Raw genomic sequence first — 18,054 nt, 5'->3', positions numbered from 1 at the left:
ATCTTACAGTCCCTTCAAAGTGGATAGGGTTCTAGATAATCCCATCCACACACTGCGGAAAAATTAGGCACAACAAAATCGTTGTTGTTTTGGAAATCGTAGCATGTCATTTATACCTACAGAAATGACATTAGTTTCCCTATAGATATAAAGGGAGCCTCTGCGGACTTTCTGTGAAAAGCACTGCAGGAAAACCCACAATGCGTTGCCACCGCGTTTTTTCCTGCAGCGCTTTTTCATTGTGGCCCGCTACCTGGAGTCTTAGACTTAAAGAAGATATATGGAACATTTTGTGCTGAGTTTGTTACTTTCCCTTTTCTTCCAGCTGTGAAGGGCTCTAAATATAAGACTGTAAAACTGGAAAATTCTTAAAGATAACTTACAAACAATCATTCTAGCGCACACGTCACAGAACTTAGGTTTCTTCAGGTAGTGATCCTTGAATTTATGAGGCTTGTCATTTACAGGTTGAGGAGGCTCTGGAGGGGGCTCCTCCTTTTCTTCTTCTTCTTCCTCTTCTTCTGACTCATATATATAATAAATAATAGGACCCGAGTTTGGGATCTCACCATTTGGCTGATTTTCTGGACTTGGGGTTTGGGGTTCACTTTCTTCCTTCTTCTTTTTTTTGAACATTTTCCTTAATTTTTGAACCTGAAAGGAAATTTTAGATAACATATTTAAGACAAGATATGTTGCACAATGGAGAAATAAATGGAGTGATGTATCTGGCACCTCTAGTTTGGGCTAAAATTTTTCAATGTGCTAAACACGGGGGTATGGCTTAGATGCACCACGATGCAACAAAAGTGTGTTAATATGAAGTCAAAAAATTAGGATTTAAAGCAAATTCAGTAAAAGGTAGACTAGACAGCCTAAAGATATACCAGATTATGTCATCCAGCATCAGTTACTGTGATAAATCTGCCGTATTTTGAGACTGGCTGTATAGGTTTGTACTTACTATTATACCTAGGATATTGTATTAAACCGTAACTGATGGAGGGACTTGTCTGCAGATAGGTGGCCTTTCCTTTTGGAAGATACTTCTTTCTTTGACTCATATCACAAATTCTAAGCTTTTTCTTAAGAAGGTAGTTCCATGTCTGACTTACTAAAAGTATTGCTAAAGGAGAACTATGAGTAATTTACTTTTATTCTCCCTAAATTCCCCAGGGGAGCAAGCATGGCCATTACGTCTCCACTCATTTGAGAAGGTGGTCTCCTAACAAAGTCCTTACACATAGTTACCCTGTATAGGTTCTCATGCAACAGCTATTTCTCCATACAAATGTACACTTGGCGCAGCACATAGAGGGAACAAAAGGATCAGACTTCAACATCTCTGATCTTTCCTTCCTGACCCTATACATACAGCATACCTCCCAACTTTTAAAGAACCGAAAGAGGGACAAAATGTGTGGCGCGCGTAGCGCGCCGCGGCAAATTTAGCCCTGCCCACTTTTGTGTTGACTCCGCCCACTCGTTAATTTTTCATGTGCCCGCACACAGTATAATCCTCCTACAGTCACCCGTAAATTATATGTCCCCCCTCTATCTCTCCCCCAGTTTCATATACACCCTTCATCTGCCTCCAGTTTCATGTCCCTCTTCCATCTCTGCCCCCAGATTCATGTCCTCTCCATCTCTGCCCCCAGATTCATGTCCCCCATCTCTGCCCCCAGATTCATGTCCCCTCCATCTCTGCCCCCAGATTCATGTCCCCACATCTCTGCCCCCAGATTCATGTCCCCCATCTCTGCCCCCAGATTCATGTCCCCAATCTCTGCCCTCAGATTCATGTCCCTCCATCTCTGCCCCCAGATTCATGTCCCCCATCTCTGCCCCCAGATTCATGTCCCCCATCTCTGCCCTCAGATTCATGTCCCCCATCTCTGCCCTCAGATTCATGTCCTCTCCATCTCTGCCCCCAGATTCATGTCCCCCATCTCTTCCCCCAGTTACATGTCCACTCCATCTCTGCCCCCAGATTCATGTCCCCCATCTCTGCCCTCAGATTCATGTCCTCTCCATCTCTGCCCCCAGATTCATGTCCCTCCATATCTGCCCCCAGATTCATGTCCCCACATCTCTGCCCCCAGATTCATGTCCACTCCATCTCTGCCCCCAGATTCATGTCCCTCCATATCTGCCCCCAGATTCATGTCCCACATCTCTGCCCCCAGTTTCATGTCTCTCCATCTCTGCCCCAAGTGTCATGCCGTCCTCTCCATCTCTGCCCCCAGATTCATGTCCTCTCCATCTCTGCCCCCAGTGTCATGCCGTCCTCTCCATCTCTGCCCCCAGATTCACGTTCCACCTCCACATTAAACTTACCTTCTCCTCCGCTCCCTCGCCGCTCTCTGCCCGCCTCTCTCCCTGATATATGCGGCTGAAGCAGCTCGCGTGCTCGCTTCGCCGCTGCGTCTCTCTCTCGCTGACACATGCGGCTGAAGCGAGGAGCTGACCTGTGTCAGCTCCTCGCTTCGCCGCTGCCGCCGGCTCCTGGCTTGTACATCGCGTCTACAAGCCAGGAGCCGGCGGCAGCAGAAGCGAGGAGCTGACACAGGTCAGCTCCTCGCTTCAGCCGCATGTGTCAGCGAGAGAGAGACGCAGCGGCGAAGCGAGCACGCGAGCAGCTTCAGCCGTATGTGTCCTCTGGACGCAGATCTGAGTTGAAATCGGGACATACCTCCCTCCAACCGGGACCGCGGTACATGTCACCCAAATCGTGACTGTCCCGCGGAAATCGGGACGGTTGGGAGGTATGCATACAGTGGGGCAAAAAAGTATTTAGTCAGTCACCAATAGTGCAAGTTCCACCACTTAAAAAGATGAGAGGCGTCTGTAATTTACATCATAGGTAGACCTCAACTATGAGAGACAAAATGAGAAAACAAATCCAGAAAATCACATTGTCTGATTTTGTAAGAATTTATTTGCAAATTATGGTGGAAAATAAGTATTTGGTCAGTAACAAAATTTCATCTCAATACTTTGTTATATATCCTTTATTGGCAATGACAGAGGTCAAACGTTTTCTGTAAGTCTTCACAAGGTTGGCACACACTGTTGTTGGTATGTTGGCTCATTCCTCCATGCAGATCTCCTCTAGAGCAGTGATGTTTTGGGGCTGTCGCTTGGCAACACGGACTTTCAACTCCCTCCAAAGGTTTTCTATAGGGTTGAGATCTGGAGACTGGCTAGGCCACTCCAGGACCTTGAAATGCTTCTTACAAAGCCACTCCTTCATTGCCCTGGCGGTGTGCTTTGGATCATTGTCATGTTGAAAGACCCAGCCACGTTTCATCTTCAATGCCCTTGCTGATGAAAGGAGGTTTGCACTCAAAATCTCACGATACATGGCCCCATTCATTCTTTCATGTACCCGGATCAGTCGTACTGGCCCCTTTGCAGAGAAACAGCCCCAAAGCATGATGTTTCCACCCCCATGCTTTACAGTAGGTATGGTGTTTGATGGATGCAACTCAGTATTCTTTTTCCTCCAAACACGTAAAGTGGTGTTTCTACCAAACAGTTCCAGTTTGGTTTCATCAGACCATAGGACATTCTCCCAATACTCTTCTGGATCATCCAAATGCTCTCTAGCAAACTTCATACGGGCCCGGACATGTACTGGCTTAAGCAGTGGGACACATCTGGCACTGCAGGATCTGAGTCCCTGGCGGCGTAGTGTGTTACTGATGGTAGGCTTTGTTACATTGGTCCCAGCTCTCTGCAGTTCATTCACTAGGTCCCCCCGCGTTGTTCTGGGATTTTTGCTCACCGTTCTTGTGATCATTTTGACCCCACGGGGTGAGATTTTGCGTGGAGCCCCAGAGCGAGGGAGATTATCAGTGGTCTTGTATGTCATCCATTTTCTAATTATTGCTCCCACAGTTGATTTCTTCAATCCAAGCTGGTTGCCTATTGCAGATTCAGTCTTCCCAGCCTGGTGCAGGGCTACAATTTTGTTTCTGGTGTCCTTTGACAGCTCTTTGGTCTTCACCATAGTGGAGTTTGGAGTCTGACTGTTTGAGGGTGTGCACAGGTGTCTTTTTATACTGATAACAAGTTTAAACAGGTGCCATTACTACAGGTAATGAGTGGAGGAAAGAGGAGACTCTTAAAGAAGAAGTTACAGGTCTGTGAGAGCCAGAAATCTTGATTGCTTTTAGGTGACCAAATACTTATTTTCCACCATAATTTGCAAATAAATTCTTACAAAATCAGACAATGTGATTTTCTGGATTTGTTTTCTCATGTTGTCTCTCATAGATGAGGTCTACCTATGATGTAAATTACAGACGCCTCTCATCTTTGTAAGTGGTGGAACTTGCACTATTGGTGACTGACTAAATACTTTTTTGCCCCACTGTATAAGCTGACTTTTATCCTGTATATGTATGGAGGACATTATATCTGACTCAAAGAGAAAGGAAGTTGACGACACAAATAAAGGTTCTCCTAAGAAGGTCCAAATTAAGGACAATGTAGAATATGTGAACATTCACCCCATCACTTTTAACAGAACATACGCAATGATCCACTAAGTTTCCTTCTGAAGGATTAAATACCCACCTCATTGTAAGAGATGGATGGTTACGACACCCGGGAATTTAAGAGATTTTGGATGCACAGTATGTTTTTGTTGGATAACCCGGTGGACACCCGGTGTGTCCCCATCTCTTTGATGGAGGGAGAAGTAGCCTGGAGATCAGTAGTTATGTCAGCCATGTATTGGCACAACATCTCCAGCAAAACTCCTAGTTTTTAGAGATGAGCGAACAATCCTATTAATATTATAAATGTGAAAGTTTGTGGGTTTCTGAGTTTGGATGTTCGGATGTTTGTTCCTCAATCACGGAAAAACCGCTCCACCGATTTGGCTGAAATTTTCCACAAACATAGTTAATACACCCGATTAAACAATAGGCTACTTTTCGTCACAATAGCGCACATACGTTTGTGCCAGAACCCCCACAAAACCCAAACTCACACCACCATCTCTGCAATCTCACACACTTTGGACCATAGCAAGCCACAAAATTCCTATTGCCCTCTTCAGCCTCGCCCCTAACCCCACACAATCACATATACATATACTTTACCACTTTGCCCCTCACCTTACCGATACTCCAGGAGGCTCTCTTTAACGCTCCGGAGCAGCCATGTTTGCCGACCCCCACCGCTCTGACAATCCGCGACACCGCCCACCCATGTCAATACCCCTAGGCGGTCTAATAAATGAAAAAAAAAAGTTTAAAAAAAGTAAAAAAATATATAAATAAATAAATAAATAAATAAAAAGGATTAAAAATTCAAATCACCCCCTTTCCCTAGAACACATATAAAAGTAGTTAAAAACTGTGAAACACATACATGTTAGGTATCCCCACGTCGGAAATCGCCCGCTCTACAAAGCTATACAAACATTTTTCCTGTTCGGTAAACGCCGTAGCGGGAAAAATGGTCAAAAGTGCCAAACCGCCATTTTTTCACTGTTTTGATTCTGCTAAAAAATTTGAATAAAAAGTGATCAAAACAATAACATTTCCCGAAAATGGTAGAACTACAAAGTACACCCGGTCCCACAAAAAAAGACGCCCTATACATCCCCGTACACGCACGTATAAAAAAGTTACGGCTGTCGGAATATGGCGACTTTTCAAAAAATAATTTTTTTCAACAGTTTTGGAGTTTTTTTAAGGGGTCAAAATGTAAATAAAACCATATAAATTTGGTATCCCCGGAATCGTAACGAAACACAGAATACAGGGGACATGTCATTTTGGTTGCACAGTGAACGCCGTAAAACCAAAGCCCGTAAGAAAGTCGCAGAAATGCATTTTTTCTTCAAATCCACCCCATTCTGAATTTTTTCCCTGCTTCCCAGTACATTATATAGAATAAATAATGGTGGCATCATGAAGAAAAATTAGTCCCAGGAAAAATTAAGACCTCATATGGCTCTGGGAGCGGAGAAATAAAAAAGTTATGGGGTTTAGAAGGAGGGGAGTCAAAAATGAAAATCAAAAAATGCCATCGGCGGGAAGGGTTAACTTCAAATACTTCTGTCCCAAAGTCACTATGTAAAGTTTCTCACAACACCGTATATATAGCAGCTCAAATACAAATTAACTTCAACACAAAAGTCTGACGTATTCTCAGAATTATAGCAAAAACAAGATACAAAGTTACATTTCATATCCCATACCTTATACACACTACGAAAACCTTACCCACGCCTGTATATACCCACTGCTACAATCACCGCAGATGAAGTCGCGGGTACCAGCTAGTAATAAGAATAATGTGAGAATTGTCTCTGTCTGTGATCTGAGTCTTTTGTGTCCACAGTAGTGAAATATTTTCAACTAGCAATGCAAAAATGGAATATTTGAGGGTTTCCAGAGTCAGATACATGTAATGTATATGTGCCCGCACATCAAAATGAATAGATATTCTTAAATCAATTATACTGCATTGTACTGTGAGTGTAAGGAACATCATAAAGATTTGTTTGCATTTAGACATGAAATAGTCCAATGTAAATCAATTGTCTTTAGATTATAAAACAAGAAAAGCCCAAGGGGGTGAATATTTTGTGAATACTTGTCTCTGGGGTATACATCCAAGTTTAAATCATACTGAACAAGAGAACCTGGTGGACACTTAAAGGGGTTGTGTTATTAAGAAAGCAGCTAAGGGATAAGATAAAGGTCAGATTGCTGGCCTTCAGTAATGAGAAGAACGGGGGACCTAAGGGCTATGGGGCTCTGGGCACTGCTGGGAATTGTAGTCCTGGCTGCCCTATAGTGTTAAGGTGTGCGCCGTTCACACAAGTGCACCATTCACAAGGAACCCCCCAGTGATTTGACACTTACCCCCTATCCTGTGAATAATACAACCATTCTAAAACCTATAAGGCTTTATATATAGTCATGCTAGTTCTTATTGCCAGTTAGTTATCTGATGTTATACTGTTCTCTCTTACATTGTAATGTTTTTAAAAATATACTTTGTTTAATATCAATTAATTCAGTACTTTTTGTAATACGACCACATCTACCATTACAGGTACAACACTAAAAAGAAGAATTACAATTGAGCAAATAATAAAAATGGTGCTTTGGCAAACATGGGCCATGCTAGAGATGAAAGGAGCTCCAAAAATGTTATGTAGCCTCAATGACATTCAACTCAATACAACTTTTATAGTAAGTAAGGACTTAACGTATGTTAGCACTTGATTCACAATAGACGGAAATGAGCAATTAGAAGCGTCATAATATTCACCTATAATATACCAGAAAATGTCTTCCCCACATGTAAGTGTTGTTATTTTTGCATCATGTGCATGGGAACATAGGGCGGTTACAACAAATCTGTCGTATGTGACCTTATCCTTAAAAGTGTTTGCCAATACTTTACCAATTCAATATCCAACCTCTGACGTTCTGCCTTAATCCGACACAATCTTATCTGCTTCTCTCTTGAGAAGTCTGGACCTAGAGCCTTCCAGCTTAGCACACATCTATAAACCCATTGATATCATCCCATTTGTGACATCTCTAAGTTACTACACCTTTTAAGAGAAGTCGAAATAAAACACCAAATGTCAAAATGTGGACACAAAAGGAAAAAATTACCTTCTGCATGACGACAACTTTGTTTTTCCTTCTTGGTTGTACTTTGCATAGCAATTGTGTTCATCCACCATGCCCCATCCCAAGCTGACAGAGAAGAAGGGGACCCAGATACCAAACAAGGTGCTGCGAGGATTGCTCTATTGAGTAACTGGTGAGGGTGGGGAGAGCATATTACATAATTGTTGACATTGTTCTAATTTAACCGCTGCAATGACTATCTATAGATGGCTGGCGTTGTATGGCAAGCAGCTGATCGCTTAATGCTTCTAGGCGGAAATTATTTGGCTTTGACCAGTCACCCTGCTGCAAATAACAGAATGAGATGACCGGAGAGAAATAGTTTTACAGGATATGTCCGCCCTTGGGAGCGTTTTACAATTTCTGTATACAATTCAGCTTTATAGAAAGTTAAGTATCTTTATAAATACAGGCTTTGCTTATTCTGCACAGATCCTCAGTTATCACCTGTATAACAGTTCAGAACTTGTATTAGGACAAATGCCATGTTTCTGCCAGGCTCTGTACAGTAATATAATACTATAAATGCCCTACTGCTAAGCTTAGGGATGTGTCTGATGGACAGTTTGTTGACTGTTCCCAATGACAACCAGCAGAACTGTCAGCGCAGATCTAAGATGTATTATAGGATGTATCGGAGATATTACAATGTATTTAGTAAAAGGAATTGTCATTTAAATGAATGTATATGGGATGTATTATATTATATTAAAGCATTTTGTTTGCTTTTATTTAAAAACTGTAAGTAATGTGTCTTCTTAGCAATCTCTAAGGGCTCGTTCACATCTGCGCCCAGGTGTCCGTTCTGCAGGTTTCCGTTTCCTGCCTAAAACAGAGGCAGGAGACGGAAACCTACAGGACTCTTTCATACCCATTCATTTGAATGGGTGAGAAAGCTGTCCGGCCGTGAGCGTCGGTGAGCGTTTTATGCTCTCCGCCGCGAAACCGGGTTTTATAGTCCGGACACAGAGTCGGACATGCGGTACTTTGTGTCCGGATAAAAAAAATCCGGTTTCGCGGCGGAGAGCATAAAACGCTCACCGGCGCACACGGCCGGACCCGGTCTGTGCTTTCCGTCTTCTGGCATGCAGAAGACGGAAACCACAGAACGGAAAGTAGAACGCAGGTGTGAACCTAGCGTCACTGGGTATTGCTTAGGAAAGACCATACTCAGTATGTACATGCTGGATACAGATAGCATTACATGCAGAACTTGCTTTCTCAGCCCATCTCTCCTCTTTCTAATATATATATATATATATATATATATATATATATATATATATATATATATATATGTTACTTCTAATCTAATGTTTATATAGCTGGGATCACAGCTCCGCTCCCTCTCCATTCCCAGATAGTCAGAGGGATGTGCCAGGAAGGGATAGGGAAGTGGAATACCTGGCGATTAGCACTAGCAGTACGAGGTTGGAATAAACAGTGGAAAAAAACATTACATAAAAAGGGGGCAGCATGGTGGCTCAGTGGTTAGCAGCCTTGCAGAGCTGGAGTCCTAGGTTCGAATCCCGCCAGGAACGACATCTGCAAGGAGTTTGTATGTTCTCCCCGTGTTTGCATGGATTTCCTCCCATTGTACAAAAAACATACTTAAATGGGAAACATAAAGTACATTGTGATCCCTATATGGGGCTTACAATCTACATTTAAAAAAAAAAAAAAAATTACATAAAACGTCCCTTATAACTAGATATACAAACAAGGAAGCTGAGGCTGAGAAAACTATCCATATACAGGGTGTACAGGATGAAGACAGATTCCCCCTAGCAACGCTCAATTCTTGTTAAGGAGAAACTCTGCATTTTTCTTAATTAAGTATATTATATTTTATACAGGGTGGCCATAACATAACCTCAAGTGTTTGGAGTCGTGTGCAGGCTGACCCAATGGACGGAATTGCCTGAAAATTTGTATGTGTGCTAATCAAGGCATGGGGAAACGGATGGCATGAAAAAAAAGAAAAAAAAAATAATAATACGAAAACTCCCCACCAGGGGATAATGTGGCGCTGTACAGTGAGCCCAAAACCCGTCTGTCAATACTTGGGGATGTCCCATTTGGACCACCGACTAGCATGACTGTTGAATGTGGCCGCCATCATGCATGGTGAGCATGGTCATCCTATGCAGAACGTGCTCGACGCTTGCGTGTAAGATCTCTGGTGAGATACTGCGCACTTCCAACGTGATGCGGTCTTTGAGGTCAGGCAGGGTTTCGACATTCCCCCGATAAACACGCTCCTTCAAGTGTCCCTGCAACCAGAAATCACAAGGAGTGAGATCCGGAGAGCGCGGTGGCCACGCTGTAGGGAATGAGCGGCTCAAAATCCTGTCATCAGGAAAAAGGGCACGAAGAGCGTTCTTCACAGGATTTGCGATGTGAGGAGGGGCTCCATCCTGCATGAAGGTGATCGTCTGCAGACACTGCCGCTGTTGGAGTTGGGAACGACCACTGTTTCCAGCATTTTCCGGTACCTCGCTGCTGTGACGGAACAGGTGGCAACCCCAGTTGGGCCCAAATCTTCGAAAAAGAACGGTCCGATCATGAACGATGAGGTGAACCCACACCAAATGGTCACCTTGGGCGAATGCAGCGGAACCCCCTCGAGTGCACGCGGGTTTTCAGTGGCCCATATGTGACAGTTTTGTGTGTTTACCATTCCTTTCAGGTAAAAATGCGCTTCGTCGCTCCACAGGATATTCCATAGCCAATTGGTATCCACTTCCACTGTCCAGAAACATTAATGCAAATGTCATGCGGGTGTCATTGTCACAAGGAAGTAGTTGGTGATGATTTTTAGGGGGTTTTTTTTTTCCGTTTCCCCATGCCTTGATTAGCACACATACAAATTTTCAGGCAATTCCGTCCATTGGGTCAGCATGCACACGACTGCAAACACCTGAGGCTATGTTATGGCCACCCTGTATACACCCCCTACACGTTATTAAAAGAAATAAAAATAAAATGAGAGTCGCACTTTCATTTACCACTTCATGAATGATCCATTTTCCATAGTTCATGACCAGACACATTTTTTTGTTATTTTTTTATTTTTTTTTTAATATCCAAGAACATGTAAAGGAGGGGAAACGCATCTGTTTTTCACGTTTTTTCATGTTTCTTTGATAGTAAAAAGTGCTACTAAAAAAATGTAAATAGTTTTTGTAGTCCATTACAGTAAAGTTTCATGTAGGTGATACATGGTTTTCATGTAGAGAGCACTGGAGCAGTTTGCTCATGAGGAGGAGTAGGCCAAAATACCTGCTGCGAGGTGCAGAAGTCTCATTGACAGTTACAGGAATCGTGTGATTGTAGCAATTGCCTCAAAAGGTTGTGCAACAAAATATTAAGTTATGGAACCATCATTCCTGTCCCGCCTGTTTCATGAGGTTTATTTATTTTTTTTAATTCTGTTGAAGTGAAAAGCAATGTCTGACATTCGTTTGTTCATTTTCATAGAATTATTTATTATTACTTTTGTCAGGTTCAGGTTATTTCTGTGACCATTGTGGGGTTTTCTTTCATTAAACGAAGGGGACCAACAATTTTGTCCATATGTATTTATATATATTGTGGTAAAGTGTATGGTAAAGTGGTGGTCGGGGTGTATATCCCACCTGGTTTCCTCAGCCAGGCACAGTAGCGGAAATCCAGAAGAATATATGTTGGTTTAGCAGAACATAGTCTGCTCGGGCTCTTTATTTCAGTTACTTGGGCTGGATTTTCCAGACTAGAGGACAGGTTGGCAGTGGGAGCCATCTAATCCACCCCAGGTTTTTCCCTAGTCCCAGGAGTTCGCAGGTGAGGTTTCCTGAAATTCATTACTGGTAATGAAGCCTGAAAAGGTCTGAGGGTATATTCACACAGAGGAAAATGATGAGGAATTTGGTGTGAAAAAGGAACCCATTGAAGTGAATGGGAGGCTTTTTACCAGCGCTGAAATTTCACACCAAATTCTTCACCATTTTCCTCCATGTGAATGCACCCTGACAGGTTTGCAGCCTGAGAGAGAGCGGTTATGCAGTTTGCTTCTATGTTTGGTGTCAGGTATGAGGCCTGCACTGGGATAGGGATGCATCCTGCTGTATAGTTACACCTGGACAGATTTATTTTTGTTTGCATGCTGTTTTGTGCTGAAGCACGCAATGTCATAGTCTTTGTGTATTTATACTACTTAAGTTGGCCATCCATCTTTAGACTATTGCCACTCAGAATGGCAGATTTTGGCTGGTAGTTGGTCTAAAAATACTGCAAATGACCCTTCATGCCAGCCAACTTCTGTCTACCAAAAATACATTAGCTATGTTGGGAATTTTTGGCTAGTGTTCGGCTGAAAATGAAAGTGTGTAGCATGTTTGGCTATTTTTGGCCTTTCACCAGCCAATTTGTACAGACTCTCTGCATGTTTATTAAACTAAACTGCTCCCCCCCCTCCCTCCGTACCCCCATTGACCAGTTTAGTTCTTAATGGTGATGGTGTGATTGTTCCTATAAACAATCCCAGTATCAATTGTAGCCCCATCATGGCCATCATAAGATGAATGTCTTTGTCAAACATTAGGAAGAAATCTGAGAATATTTATGGTCACCTTGGAAGAAACACACTTCACGGACAACCATTATCATCACTTTGAAGAGGAGTAAGGCTTCCGAACTCTTAATAAATAAGTTCACATCTACTTAACCCAAACACCACCATAAGATATGGAGGTCAGTATGTGTGCTAGTGGTTTCTGTTGTATGATAGATGTGGTGAAGCAAGTGTGAATATAGCCTTAATGGATTTATCCATCAGCATTAAGTTATTTTGTAGTAGGCAAATATCTAAAATGCAAAAAATGGATAAAAATTTCAGCATTCCATATATATAAAATATAACCTTTACTTCACATTAGGCTAAAAAATTCATCCAACTGTCGAGGATCCAAGACAAAATAAAACCAGTTGCATAGCTTACGCGTTTTGGGAAACCACAATCAGTCCCTTACTCATAGCTTGAATGCTACACCAATGTGTCAGATCCCCGTGACACAGATCTAGAGTCTCCACTTTTGCTGTCATTCTGACATCCCCCTTCTCTGTTGACATGCTTGAAGGGTGATGGCTTTCCTACTTTCGATCTATTAGCTAAACCAGTCTCCAGCCATAGATTTTTCCACAAACATTATACTTTGTTGGGTAAAGATCTACTGTTTTAAATGGAGATGAAAATGTGAAGAAAATACAGAAATTCGAAAATGGTGATTTCCAGTAGAACTGATTGTACATTTAGAGGACATTTTCTTCTGAGCACATGCTTCACATTACATTGGGCTATCTATTATCATACGTATGGCTTCATATTGTATGCTGGAAAGCTAAAATCTGACTTGGGCCCTGATTCAGATTATCTTCCACTGAGCTCCACCAGCCACAGTCGCAGGTCTACTTTTATTTTTTTTTGTTTACGCTAAAAGTTGGAGTCATGACCGCCAATGCACATGGAATATTAAAAATGTACCCGCCTTGCTGCTTGGTCAAGGTTTAGACACATTTTCTAAAATGTTGAAAAATTCTCTCCTAATCTCACTCCACCAGGTGGGTGGCCCCAAAATTGGAGAAAGTCTACATATATTTAAAGATGTGACAAACTGATCATGAATCGCATAAATGTAAATGATGGCAACAATGGGAGGAGTCATCAGGACCAGCGTATTGTATGCTGGTCTTGATAATCCTTGCATCAGTAGAAGATTTATTGCAAGGTGTTGGCACATCAGGCACATAGTCCACGGGGCCATGGTCATGTGATAAGCACACACAGGTGCACAGCTCGTTACCAGGCAGATGTCTGATTACTGTGCTGTGACTATAACGAGCTGTGCACCTGTGTGATCACCACATGACCATGGACCGTAAATCACATGACCATGGACTGTATATCACATGACCATGGACTGTATATCACATGATCATGGACTGATTTGTAGAAGTAACATAATGAATAACAGCGACCAGAGACCTAGAAAACTGTGAGAAATTGATACAGAAAATATATTGGAGAATTGTAGAACTTTTCATTATACAAGCAATAACATTTGTCTCTCAATATTTGTCTGAAACTGGACAATCCCTTTAAGTGGTCTGATTATCAGCTGAATTGCCAGTGTGAGGTTAGTTTTATACATTGCACATGCAATGTATACAGATGCACCCAGGATGCTGCCAAACATAATGAGTGTAGCTGAAAGCAATTCAGGGACACACTGTAAAAGAGCAGCTGCCCCCTCACTATGTCAGGACAAGACATGTACCTCCCATGCTATGATGCTGCCCCCTTGCTTATGGGAAGACATGTTGCAGTCATGCGTGTATTTACAGGTTCATGTTCATTGTACCTCCACTGAAGACCGCTTCTAAGAAACTTACCCTTGGCCATTATATACTGCTTTTCTGTACACACTCATTCCTTTTAAGGGCCCGTGCACATGGAGTAAAACACGCGGGGGGTTTTTTGCATGTTTTTTTACACGTGTAAAAAATGTCATTGAAGTCAAGGGGACTCTGATTTTATTATGCAAAAATGAGCACGCGTTTACTCCGTGTGCACGGGCCCTAACACCACCAAGTGGTAAAAACGGACCATCTGTTAATTTATTCATTAATTAGTATATTGGGCTCTGATAAGGTAGGCCAATTGTGGGAGAACATGGATTAATAGATAAAAAAAAGAGCTGTTATTATAATAATGTGTATAATGAAGCTATAGTTACTCTGGGGTTAACAGTAAAAATATCCAGTGACTAAACAGTCACTTAAGCTCAATCATGTGGACACCCGAATTGACCGTATGGATATATGATATGATGATACAAATTCACAAGGACTTATGTATTAAACCAGAGGCAGAAGTTACAGTGAAGTTTTTAAAACTAGAGAACCAGCCAATGTCGGACTGGCCCACCAGAGTATCAAAGGATCCTCTGATGGACTGAGGCGCTAACACATTGATTCCATAGAAGGCACCCATTCTTATAGGCCACTTTGGTCTATTTCCTAGAGGTTGTTGGAGGGTGGGCCCTAGGAAACCTATTCTGACACTGACAGCAACCATAAATGTTCTAAACAAACCTGCTAGAAAAGTGGACAAAATTGAAAGCTGCTGTTTAACTGTTCTAAAAGATTAATTTAGGCTGAACATATGTAACAAATCCCTGCAGGAAATAGAAGAAGTAGTAGCAATAATCGGTTGTTGTCAGTGGTGGCTTTAGACTGTTAGAGTAGTTCTTTACCCATGTACTCATGGTATATTACTTTATGTCTGTAATGGTCAGATGGCCATTTTGTCTTTTAGTATCCGTGTCTAACCCACACTCAACCTTTTGTGCTGTTGAGATTACCAACAGCATGGGACAATAAGTTAGTCATCCAGATTGTGGTCAACAAGATATACAATTGTGGCAGATGTGCCATTGTTGTTGTTCTGCGGTTTTTCTCAGAAATAAGGAAGATAGCTGTCAACGTTTATCATTTTCAGTCCAATTAGCAGAGCAATGATGGATACCAGATTTAGGGAAAAAGTCCCCAGATTTCTTTAGTCTCATACTAAAAGAATGTATTTTTGGCCAGGTTATGCATGACGCCTGACCAGTCACATGTATTACTATTTTAGGCTGTCCGTACATGATTGGACAATTTAGGATTGTTGGCAATAACCATATTGGTGGAATTTTGATCTAATCTGATTGGCTAATTTCTGATATACTTTTGTATTGGTTAATTCTCAATGATAATACTTACTATAAAATAAACTGATTCTGGGCAGAACTTTGCAGAGCTCTGTCCAGACGCACAGAAATCTAACTCATGTGTGTCTGTCTTTAATATCTGATTATATGGTCTACCTGGTCGGTCCTGGGGTAAGGTAAATGACAACTCTAACAACTTGGTGGAGAATGCGGGCATAATGCCAATTAACCCTTTTATGGACTGGGTGTTGGGGGGGTGTGCTTTTCTGTCAGAGGAACGCATATATCCAACCTCTCCAGCTCACCTCCTGGACTGGTACAGAGCTGAGGGGGTCTGCAGGGTACCTGATGCTGGTGGTAGTCTTACCCCTGGTGCACCTCTGCAGTCTGCAGCTTCTTTGGCCCAGAAGGTATTTGGAAGAGCCCTTGGTGGTGACTGCAGGAATGGGCTCAGGAGACACAGACTGCAGGTGAAGACAGGTTCAGGCTGAGGCCAGACTTTGTGGAAATGTAGTTTTTACTGTTGCAGATTGTGCTGCATTTTTTTGAGCCAAAGTCAAGAGTGACTTGAATTGGAATGGGAGATATAAAGGAAGCTCTTAGACATTTCCCTTTTGTTAAATCCGTTCCTGACTTTGGGTAAAAAGAAACGCATCAAAATCTGCAACAAAAAAAAACAGCTTTTCTGCAACGTGGAGTCCGAGCCTCAAACTTCAATGATGAAAATGGCAACCTAACAACTTCCAATAAAAGATGTTGGTGGAGATCGTAGTGGTAGTTCCACCAGGAATGTGAGGGTGATGGTTTCACAACAGTTGAATCTCAGAATCAAGAATGTTGGGCTAGTTCTCTCTCTCACTTTCTTTCCTTTGAACTCCCAGAATGGCCCTGTGGAGTGTCTACACTCCAAGGCTATAGAGGACCTCAAACTCTCCTCAGGTGGAACTTGTCTTTCTCCACTGCATTCCTTAGGCTGGCCGCAATAAATTCTCCCTGTTTCAGGGCTGCAGCAATACACACAGGGGTTCTCTCCATCTCTTATGATCCTCTTCCATATACACCTCTCCTCACTGGAAGCCAGAAAGACTCATAGTCTCCTTCCACTCCCCCAGCCATACACTGACTAAGCTAAACCATTAGCTCACAAAATTTCCCCCAACCTCAGTAAAACAGCCCTTAAAGGGAAAGTTACACAACATTTACATATAAAAGAGCACAACCTATAAAAGTCACGCATTACACAGTAAATGCAAGTGATGCAGCACAGCACTTATCCAAGGGGATGCTGCCATTATGAGCAATAAAATCAAAATAAAAAAATACTCCTCCCTGGTCCTTCATTTCCAGCATCAGAAACTCCATGTTTCTGTTTACAGGGCCCCAATTGACATCAGAAGTGATGCTCTACTGGTGTCACTGGTGACTGCTGCAACCAATCAGAGGCCTCAGCTGTGACCTCTTCTCAACCTGCATGTCACTGCTAAGTCCAATTAGTAGAGAAGTCACTGCTGAGGCCTCTGATTGACTGCTGCAATCATTTGACACAAACAGGACACCACTGTTAATAACAGCGGTGGAAGGAGGCAGGGATCCACAGAAGCAAGGAAACTGAGAATCTGAGAGGGGTGCGTAATTATTTTTTTTGTCCCTATGTTCAAGAAAAAAAAGTATGACAACCCCTTTAAGAGTACATGCCAGGAGATGTGAATGGACAAACAATGCCAAAATAATAAAAAGAACGAGTCCATAAAACCTGTACACTACATCGAGCTAAATATAAGTCCTAAATAAGAATATAGGGCTACTTAAAGAATGAATAGACATGACTTTATGTTGATATAAAAAAAACAAAAAAAAAAACAAATATTGTAATCTTAACCTCAGAGAGAAAACCTGGTGAGGGCAGACTTTTATAGCTTGTCTTTTACAACAAAGGATGCAGAAGTAACACAGTGATGTACAATGAATGTAGTAACTATAAGAGTCACTTCAACTCACTTATGGACATTACATTTCGCTTTAATTTTGTACACATTTTATCGAAGGTATGCTCCAGCCATATACAACTGGATGGCTATAGTTGGGATAAGGATAGGGTTGGAATGTGATATTTGTCATAAGGCCGTATTAAAGAGTGAAGTGATGTGTAAAGTGTCACAATAGTTGCTCAGGAACTGAGATTGAAGGTATGCTCAATAGTATGGAGGATGGTAGAATTGCTGAAGACTGATGACTCTCAGGTATGGGTCTATTACTAGAATACGGTCCTTGCATAAAACCTATTGGGCGTAGTGTAACTGATTCAGCAACTGTAACACCTAGCATGCTACCGAGATACCCCTCCAAGCCTGATGAGAGGTATAATTCACACGCTGTGATGCACGCAATAATTTTTTTGAAAATGTAGCATGTCCGCTGCAGATTTTCTTCTGTATTGTGTGGATGGGATTAGCCAGAATCCCATCCACTTTGCAGGTAAAGTAAAAAGCACCTTTTTTTTTCTTTTGCTGCGCAGTCTCCGCCACGGCCAAAACACTGTGTTTTCACAATGTGCAGCCTGCCTTAAAGGGGTATTCCCACGTCGCATACTCACCAGTCTTCACTGCTGTAAAATCTCCTTTCTTCCTGGTTTCTTG

The 18,054-nt window shown here is 42.2% G+C and overlaps 1 protein-coding gene across 1 annotated transcript in view; it reads right to left on the bottom strand.

Moving 5' to 3' along the window:
• The window catches only part of STAC3 (SH3 and cysteine rich domain 3), a 69,258-nt gene that overhangs the window by 35,888 nt on the left and 15,316 nt on the right, over window positions 1-18,054 (bottom strand). Inside the window, exon 2 of the mRNA XM_075265752.1 lies at window positions 384-654. Within this exon, the coding sequence (XP_075121853.1) occupies window positions 384-636 (253 nt within the window). The 5' untranslated portion in view covers window positions 637-654. The remainder of the gene's footprint in view (window positions 1-383; window positions 655-18,054) is intronic.

The sequence above is a fragment of the Leptodactylus fuscus genome, chromosome 2, assembly GCF_031893055.1.
Source record: "Leptodactylus fuscus isolate aLepFus1 chromosome 2, aLepFus1.hap2, whole genome shotgun sequence".
Classification (NCBI taxonomy): domain Eukaryota; kingdom Metazoa; phylum Chordata; class Amphibia; order Anura; family Leptodactylidae; genus Leptodactylus; species Leptodactylus fuscus.
Note: the sequence above shows the minus strand (reverse complement) of the source record. Positions and strands in the feature narration are given on the sequence as shown.